This window comes from Myotis davidii, unplaced genomic scaffold, assembly GCF_000327345.1.
Source record: "Myotis davidii unplaced genomic scaffold, ASM32734v1 scaffold60, whole genome shotgun sequence".
NCBI lineage: Eukaryota > Metazoa > Chordata > Mammalia > Chiroptera > Vespertilionidae > Myotis > Myotis davidii.
Genome location: NW_006293007.1, coordinates 1,985,383 through 1,994,635, shown reverse-complemented (window position 1 = coordinate 1,994,635; position 9,253 = coordinate 1,985,383). Strand labels below are relative to the sequence as shown.

Sequence of the window (9,253 nt, the reverse complement as noted above, 5' to 3'; positions counted from 1 at the left end):
ACTATAACCAAGGAATAACTTTAGGACATTTCACGGACGCTAAAATGTTTTCAAAAGTTTATTCTCTAAATCACATAGAAAAGCTTTATCAAATAAAAATTAATAAATATGTATTTTAAGTTTTTGCCTCTAAGAAAGGACAAAACAAGTTATTTTATTTAAAATTTCTTAAAATACAGCAATAGAATTTTGGGATATAATTTAAAATAACAAAAGCTCCTCGCTACTACATTTTAAATTAGGCTAGAGATAGGCAGTATTTACACCTCACAAATCAGACATAAAACTTTACTAAATTTACTAACTTTATTAATAAAAATACCTACCACAAAAAGCCAGTATCTTTTTAAGCAATTAAATCCTAATAAAGTAAATTCTCCACTCATATTCCTGGAGTCCCCTATAATCCCCAAGGACAAAGCATAGTTAAAAGGGCACATCATTCCCTGAAAAATCAAATCCAAAACACAAAGAAGGGGGAGCAAGGGGGTCCGTACTCTCCTCACCAAATATTACAACATTCACTATTTACTTTAAATTTTTTAAAATCAGAGCACGGGGAAATAGCTGCTGGAAAACACTTTGTGCCTCAAGAACATAAGCCCAATTCTAAAGTAATGTACCGGGGCCAGGAGTCCTTTGGGAAAGGCCCGGTGGAGTTGCTGACTTGGGGAAGAGGGGATGCTTGTGTTTCAGTTCCAGATGCGGACCCCAGTGACCGAGTTTGCGATCAGATCTCTGAGGAAGAGGATGAGAAGCCATAAACCTTTAGGACGCGCTCCAGCGGAGGCGTCTGCAGGCCCTTCGGACGGAGATGGCCCCTCCTCACCGGGGCTCTTTGAAGAGGCCGGATGCGGAAGCTCAGAGCATCCACTCGGAACTCTTCCCGGGGATTGACTTCGGCTTTAATTACCTCGACTGGACTTTTGCCAGTGGCTTCGGCTGCAGTTCACTGGACTCATGTGATTGGTCCCCCAGCCTTCACTCTGCAGACTGGGACTGATCCTGACCCGCCTTTGGCTACCAATGACTCGGACTATATTCAAGGGACTTGGGTGAGGCCTAAGGGACATTTGGGGGACTCCCATTTTCAAGCATTGTTTAACCAGACTCTCACCTGAATGTATCCACTGTTCCTCTGTATGTTCCTTAATAGCTTTTAATGTATTTACTCTGGTAATTATTTCTTCTGCTATAGCGTCAGGATTTGCTTTAAAAACCTCTATCCTTACAGCCCAACAAGTAGATAGTGGATTACACAACCTCGCCTCTAACTGGGAAACGGGGTAAGTTTATATTAGCTAGAGCCATGGGGCACAGTTGATTAGTAAGTACCTTGGTAAGAGGGCATTATTGATTAATTATGGTTTTATGTAATTCACTTATGTTCTAGTAACTGCACTTAGCAACAATGATTGATTGTATAACTTTAAAGGAAATTCAGGCTATAATAAGTGCAAAGCAGTGATTCCCAAAGTGGGCGCTACCGCCCCCTGGTGGGCGCTGCAGCGATCCAGGGGGGCGGTGATGGCCACAGGTGCATTTGTTTTAACTTTTTTTGTATTACTTTTCTATTCTGAGTTCAATAAATAGTTTCATAATTTCAAACTTCAATGTTTCTAATTTACACCCTTCTTTACTATATTTTACGAAAAAGGTAGAAACATTAATACATATATCTTTCTGTTTAATTGCTCTTAAAATTTAAAAAAAAAAAATTAATTTCCAGGGGGCGCTGAGTAATATTTTTTCTGGAAAGGGGGCGGTAGGCCAAATAAGTTTGGGAACCACTGGTGCAAAGGGACCTTGGCTTCCACCTGCGGAGGTAGCAGCTAAGATTTTAATGAGACTGAAAGTTGGTTTTCTTCTACCCGGTGGACCTCGTGATTGGGTTCCAGGATTATGCTACTTAGAGGCATAACCGTTCTGCTTTGTCTACTTCCAGTCTACATCCAAGCCATTGGAGGAAGCCTCCAATCCTTGCACACCGCTGTACACGAACTTCGCCTAAGACACGAAGAAGGGGGAGATGTAAGAGCCAGTGAGGGTCCAGGGAAGGCCTGACCCCACTCCAAGTCGTGTAAAGGACATGAACTTGGCTTGCACCCCAGTTCTTGTGACCTAGGCAAGCAGACTTTTGTCATAGCAACTGTCATACATAGATGGATCTCGACAAAGCTTGCCCAGTCTTGCCCAGCTTGTCACGATCTGCTACTTCCCTATATAGGCCAAGCCCTAGCAGTGATCTATGAAGCATGACCAGCCACCGCTTAGTATAAAACAGTGTGTGTAAAAAATAAAGGTGCTGGTGCTGGTGCCCTGTGCCAGTCCTCCTAGGCCCTGGTCTCTGGTGCTTTCATCCCACGCCACCTCTACCCTGCGGGACCCCTTGGCAGCGGGCCTCCACAGGCTGGCCCCCGCGCGGCGGCACAGCTATTTGAGCAGGCCCCGGGTGAGCCTCAGCGCGGCTTCGTAGCTGACGAAGACCACCATGTTGACGGGGAAGGCACGGCAGCAGTTGAGCGTCAGCCCCTTGAAGAGGACCCGCGGCCCTTCCTCCCGCACGCTGGTCACCAGGCAATGCAGGAGGCCCCTGTAGCGCTGCTGGCCCTGCCCGTCCACCTGCAGGCGAGTCTTGATCACGTCCATGGGGGTGGCCACAGCCCAGGCCAGGACCCCTGCGCAGCCACCGGCCAGCAGCACACCCAGGACATCTGCAGGGCGAGACCCACGAGGGAGCACCTTGATTGGAGGCGGATGGAGGCCCCAGAGGAGAGTGGGTGGGGCTCCCAGGGCAGGGCCCAGCCCTCAGGAAGCCCTGGGCTCATTCCACCAATGTGACTCCCAGGCCACACTGAGGGCATCTGTCCTGACCCTCAGCGTCGGGAGCACGCAGGTTCCCAGCCTGGGAGGCTCTGGGGTAGCAGTATGCCACCTGACTCAGCTCCCACCGGCTGAGCCTGTGCCCCTTCCACGCCCAGCCCCCACTCACCTGGCTGGCTGTGGCCAGCAGGGGTGAGCCACTCGCTGAGGACGGAGTAGGAGAGGAAGTAGGTGGCGAAGGAGTGGCCCTCCCGGAGGAGCAGGGCCGAGCTGCCCTTGTAGAGGCCCCGCAGCCCCTCCTCACGGGCCACGGTGGCCAGGCAGTGCAGCGGCCCCCGGTACTTGGGCCCAGGCACCTGACTGGCAGCGGGTGCGGGACACATGGGGGGCACGGCCGAGGGCCATGAGGCCGAGGATCTCCGCCTCTGCTGCATCTGCGTCTGGGTCTGGGTCTGGGTCTGCAGGCGGACCTTGGCCACCTCGGTAGGCGAGGTCAGGAACACCTGGAGCAGAGACACAGCCATAGAGGGCGCCAGCACTGCCCACACACCCTGGACCTGGCCTCCCGTCAGCCTCCCGTTACCCACAGTGACATCGGGGAACCTGCGCCCCATGAAGAATCAGGCTGGCCCACGGCCCCGGTGGAGCGGCGTTCAAAGCCCGCTCTGCCCACCCAAGCCCAAGCCAGCAGCTTCTCCAGCTACACACTCGTCTAGCACAGAGCGGACTCCACACACAGTAGGTGTCAGGTAAGTGGCTGTGACTCCAATTCATGAAAGCATTTAATCACATAATTAGTATGTCAATGACATATTACCGTATGACTTAATTAATGTAAGCACTTGATGCAAGAATAATAAAACAAAGTATTTCATAACATTAGTATGTAACATAACATTACTTGATAATGTTGTTTGCATTTCATGGGTGCTCATACCTGTCAGACTTGGTGTTAGGGTCTTTACATGTGACCTCACTGAGTCCTCATAGAGACGCCTCTTACTGATGAAGAGTCAGAAGTTCAGAGAGGCTCCCTGGAGTCCTCAAGTTCCCTCAGCTGATGAGACTCAGCTGAGTTCTCACCCTTAGTCCCCCAGCCTCCACCCAGCCTCTGCCCTCACGGAGCTTCAGTTTCCCTGCCTTCTGGGCTTAGGGACCTGTCAGGCCCTCCCCACCCCCGGGGTCCCGGGACCCCACTCACACGGACGAAGCCAGAGGCGAAACCCGAGAGCGTGATGTCGGTCCTGGCGGGCTTGGCGTCGGCGCTGCCATACCGGAACCGGCAGATGCGTGTGAGGCAGTGGTGGTAGGTGCCGAAAGACAGTGATGAGACCAGGGACACTGTGCTTATGGGCAACAAGAGGCCCCTGTAGAAGCCCCTCACCTGGTGGGCAGATGGACGGGCCCCAAGGACTGCAGTCAGGCCAGAGGTTCGGCCAGGAGGAGGGCCCTGGTCTCACCCCTGCAGGCCCTTCCTGGCTATGGGACCTCAGGCAAGTCACTTACTGCCTAGGGCCTCAGTATCCTGGGCTGTAAAATGGGGCTCAGAGCACTCAACTCGAGAGAGTGTGAAGAAGAGACAGAGGGCCAGGCGGGACCCAGGGCAGCTACTTGATGATGAAGCTGAGGAACTGGCACGCTTCCTTGTTGCTGTTTTCCTTTGGCCCCTCCCTGGCCAGCACCGAGCCCCAAGGTCACTTTGGTAAATGTCCCTGTCCCCCCTCTGGACAGTTCTCTGTCCTGGACCCTGGGGACCTGACAACTCCACCCTGAAGTGGACAGAAATGCCCACACATGGGTCCCCCCATCATCAAAGTCCCCAGACACCCCCCGCCCCCTCCTACATGCTGGACACTCAGCCCTGGGCCTCAGAGGAACCCAGAGGTTGGTGCAGTTATTCCCATTTGGAAGTGAGAGAACCAAGGCTCAGAGAGTGGTGAGTGGCAGGCCTGGGGCCTGAGCCCCGACATCCCCTGCCTGTCATCCTGGCCCCAGGCCTACCCGCTCTCGCAGATACGTGTCCCGGACGCAGTGCCAGATGCCTGTGTACTTGGGCTCCGTCTGGATCTTGACCTGTGGGAGAATCAGGCTTCAGGAAGGGGTCAAGGTCAGGGCAAGGACAGCAGCCCTGGGGGAGGGGAAGAGCCAGCTCCTTGGATGTCACGGCCACGCTCCCAGTGGCAGAGCAGGGACAGTGAGCCCCATGTAAGAGGAGGAGCCAGAGGCTGGAAAAAAGGGGGGCAGACTGTCCGGAGGTGGGTGGGGAGGGCCGGGTGTGATGAGCACCCTAGGTGGAGGGGGGAGGAAGAGGGCTGTAGGGCCTATCGCTACACACCTTCACCGTGTCCAGGGGGTAGCCCACAGCAACACCGCAGACGCCTGGAAGGAAACCAGAGCTCGGGGTGAGGAAAGCGAGGGCAGACCCCCTCCTCGTCCAGTGTCTCATCAACAGGAGGGCCACCCCGTTCTGCAAACGAGGCAACGGAGGCTCCGAGAGCTGGAGGGACTCCCAACTGGCTGCTGGCCCCCAGGACACTCCTCGCCCTGCCTCTGGGGCCATGTTTTGGGAGAACTTTTGGTCTGGCACTGGCTGGGCCTGTCCCAGGCCAGGCAGCGCTGGCCTTCAAGCCTCAGGCTGCGACGGGTTTGTCTGGGGGTAGAAGAGCCCAGCCCCCCCAGGGCTCCATGAAGGGCTCCTGGAACCGCGAGCTGTGGCCCAGAGTGGACGCGAGGCTTCCTGGACCCAGGCCCTCTGCCCTGCAGAGAGGGCTGGTGCCACCGTCCTGTTTCTGTCTCCTTTCCTGACACCAGGGACTCAATGTCCAGGCCCCAGCACTGCCATGGGGAAGCCGGAGAGTGAGCAGACAGGTCCCTGGGGATGGGTGGCGAGGGCCATGGGAGGACAGTAATGCTTTGGGGTTGGGTCCTATTTACTCTGTATCCCAGGACTCAGTAAACATGCATGAATGAAAGAATAGAGTGAATGAATGAATAAAATGAAGTAAAAGACTGACTGACTTGAAAAGAACTACCCTCCTTGACCCTCACATAAACCTCAGCAAACTCCTATTCATCCATCAAAGCCCTCCCACAGCACCTCCTCCTCTCCAGGGCCCTTCCTCACCCCTGAGCTCGGGCTGCCTCTGTTCCCAGAAGCCTGTGGATCAGAGCCCCTGGCCCACAGCATGCCAGCTCTGCCTCCAGAGCCGGAGTCAAGGACAAGGCCCACATCTGTTCCTTGTGACCCGGGACCCAGCACAGAGCAGAGGCCCTTTCCACCAGGCCTTCCGTGGACTCTGGAGGAAACATGTGACATCCAAGATCCCTTCCCGGCTGTGTGATCTTGGGCAAGCCAAGCCCCGTCTCTGAGCCTCCTCCCTAGGGGGCTGATGTCCAGGGCAGCAGCTGGCCTCAGTCCGTGCACACAGTAGGACCTCAGCAAGCCTCTGGATGGGGCCAGAGCCCTGGTCTCCCTGGCTTGGCGCTGCTCCCCTCCCCTCCCACACTGTTCCCAGAAGTAAGGACAGGAAGGAGCCCACTGCTGTTTCACACGATAAGCAAGGTCAAGGGTGCCCGGCCCCAAACAGCCTCCACCAACTGCAAGGTGGGTGGCCGGGAGGATCCGGAGCCTGAATCAGCCTGTTTCCCAGCGGGCCAGTTACCAGTCTGGGTCTGTCTTTCGCAATGAGCCCTTTCCCCAGAAATAAAAACAGTTGCACAGGGTGGCTGGGCAGGCGGGGCTGGGGCGGGGCTGGGGCGGGGACGGCCGCCCCCTCCTCAGCCCACAGCTTCCAGGAAGCGTTGTCCTCACTGTCCACCTCTCCTGGAGCTTCTGGTCCTTTCCCGGCTCAGCCAGTCCTCTGTGCTGGTCACTCCCAGCCTCCTCATGGCCCAGGCAAAGACCACCTCTGCCCCGGAGCCCCCCACCCCAGAACTGCCCCTCAGCCTCCCCAGCTGGGCCCCCCAGACCAGTGCCAGACTCACCACCCCTCCACCTGCACCCAGCCCTGTGTTGCCACTGGAGTCTCCCAGGAACCAGCTCTGTCCTCCTGTCACTCAGCACCCATGCCCACACCAGGTCCCAGCCACTTCTGGGGTGACTCCTCAAACCCCACGTTTTCCAGAGGCCCCCCTAGGACAGAGCATCCCCCAGCTCCTCCAGGTACCCCCAGGAGCAGCAGTCCCCTACAAGGCCCTGCTGCCCTGTCCGCTACCTCCGATGGCTCCAGCAACAAAATCCATGGACAACGTAGGTGTTTCTCCTAGAACAGTCCAATGTCACCACCAACAACCGGTCAGGTCCTCTCAGGCCTTAAATACCTGCGGTGGGGGAGGGGGCAGGAAGCAGGAGCTGCTGACCAGTGGCCCAGAGGCAGAGGTTGAGCTGGAAAGCACGCAGGTCGATGCCCACCTGGATTCCCGCCCACCCCACCCCTAATGCCCCTTGTCCCAGTGCCCTCAGGACCCAGCTGTGGGCAGTAGAGAGAGGCCACAGGAGCATCAGGCTCTGGGGACACAGGACCACTGTCCGCACCTGAAGGCCTGGGCCCCAGACCACATCCAGACACCTCCGGGGAGGTCCGGGAATGGGGCTGTGATGTCCCTGCCCCTCCAGCCCCAGCTCACACCTCATTGGTGTCTTGGGCCTCCCTGACTCCCCTGGGGTGATTCCTGCTCAGGAATCCCACAAAGCTCCCTCACTTGCCCTGGCCAGTTTGGCTCAGTAGACAGAGCGTCGGCCTGAGTACTGAAGGGTCCCAGGTTCGACTCCAGTCAAGGGCACGTACGTCTGTCACAAGCTCCCAGCTCTGGTCGAGGGCATGCAGGAGACAACCAATCGATGTGCCTCTCTCACATTAGTGTTTGTGTCTGCCTCTCCCCCTCCCTTCCACTCTCTCTAAAAATCAATAGGAAAAAAACCTCGGGTGAGGATTTAAAAAAAAAAAAAGCTCCCTCACTTATTCATTCAACAAACACTATCAGAGCTGAGGCTGCACTGAGGCAAATAAGGCCCAAGCCCAGTCCTCAAGGCGCCTAGTTGACAGGGAGGGCTGGGGGCGTGGGCCACTGATGCCTGGCACCCAGAAGGCTGGTCAGGGCCCTCCTGGGAGCAGCATGAACACCAGCCGCCCACTGTCGGTTCCACCCCCTTCACACTGCCCTGGTCCCACACTGTCCCTGCCCCCAGGGCCCCAGGGAAGTCTGCCTCCACTTGAGTCCCCTGCCCCAGCAAGACCCAGCGCTGGGCAGAGCTTGCTGAGCGAGGAGACCACGCCCTGTGGGGCCCACTGCTGGGCTGGCCGTTTGGCCTCTGACCAAACTAGGAGCTGCTCCAACAAGAGGCCGATTCCATGGGTTCGTCGCTTGAGATCATTGCAGCCCTGCGGGGACCCTGAGGCTCAGAGAGCCATGAACTTGTCCAGGATGTCCCCTGGCCAAAAACCTGGCCGGACCGGGGACGGTGGCCCTCAGGCAGGGCCACGTGTCCTGGTGGGTGGACTTGTAGGCCAGCCCTGAGCAGGCTGAGAATTGACAGAGGGCAGCCTCACTGGCGCCTGCCCAGCCATTTTTGAGTGGAGGACACAGTTGCCAGCAGCAGTTGCCACGGCAGAGGGCAAAGGGCAGGATGTGGCCCGTCCAAGGCCAGTTCTGATGCCTGTCCTGGACTTTAAAGAGAAGCAGCTCTGCCTGGTTAGGAGCCAAGCTGCCTGTGTTCAGATGCCAGCTCTGTCACTCTCATCAGCTCTGAAACCTCAGGCAAGCTCCCTGACCATTCTGTGCCTCCCTTTCTGCAGCCACGAAAAGAGGATAGTACCTGCCTCACATCTGTGACCACTCAGGGCAAGCTCCAGTGGAAGTGGCCGGCCAGATGCAAAGGCTGCATTAATAGGAGTATAGGTTCTAGAAGGAAGGAGGTGACAGTCCTGTTATGAGCAGGGCAAGTACAGCTGAGCTTAGGTTCATTTGCAGATGCTACACTTGGAAGGCCAGTACCTGGCATGATGAGGGAGTTTGAGGAACGTTGTCTAACTGACAGAACAGGGAGCTGTTTAGTCCCGTGATTCCTGCAGAGCATCTAATGTGGTAAGTACCGCTTACCCCCTGGCACCCGAGCCCGGAACCCAGAAATGGCCCTGAATGCCTTTCCCCCTGCACCCTACATCCAGTGAGGCACCCAGTCCTGTTTATGTTCAGATCCATCTCACAATCCATCTGCACAGTCCCCGGCTGCACCATCTCCCCCTCATACCACGAACATGGCATGCCTACTACGTGCCACATTCCAGGCACCAGACCACAGCAGGAAACTCAGACAAATGCCCCTGACCCATGGGTCTTCTGTTCTAGGTGGGGAGACGGACACTAACACAATAAATAACAATACGGAGTCTGCCGGATGGTGTAAGGACTGAGGACAGACGTAGAGTAG

The 9,253-nt window shown here is 56.1% G+C and overlaps 1 protein-coding gene across 2 annotated transcripts in view; it reads right to left on the bottom strand.

Annotated features, from left to right (window-relative positions):
• The window catches only part of SLC25A47 (solute carrier family 25 member 47), a 7,884-nt gene extending 754 nt beyond the window's left edge, over window positions 1–7,130 (bottom strand). Inside the window, exons 1-6 of one of the 2 annotated variants that reach the window (XM_006766610.1) lie at window positions 7,038–7,130; window positions 5,159–5,202; window positions 4,825–4,896; window positions 4,025–4,207; window positions 2,993–3,326; window positions 2,402–2,714 (exon numbers count right to left, since the gene is read on the bottom strand). In XM_006766610.1, the coding sequence (XP_006766673.1) occupies window positions 2,434–2,714; window positions 2,993–3,326; window positions 4,025–4,207; window positions 4,825–4,896; window positions 5,159–5,202; window positions 7,038–7,065 (942 nt within the window). In that variant the 5' untranslated portion in view covers window positions 7,066–7,130 and the 3' untranslated portion in view covers window positions 2,402–2,433. Of the gene's footprint in view, window positions 1–2,343; window positions 2,715–2,992; window positions 3,327–4,024; window positions 4,208–4,824; window positions 4,897–5,158; window positions 5,203–7,037 lie in introns of those variants that run through there. The other variant, XM_006766609.1, reaches the window with a different exon arrangement.
• Between the last annotated feature and the right edge of the window lie 2,123 nt (window positions 7,131–9,253).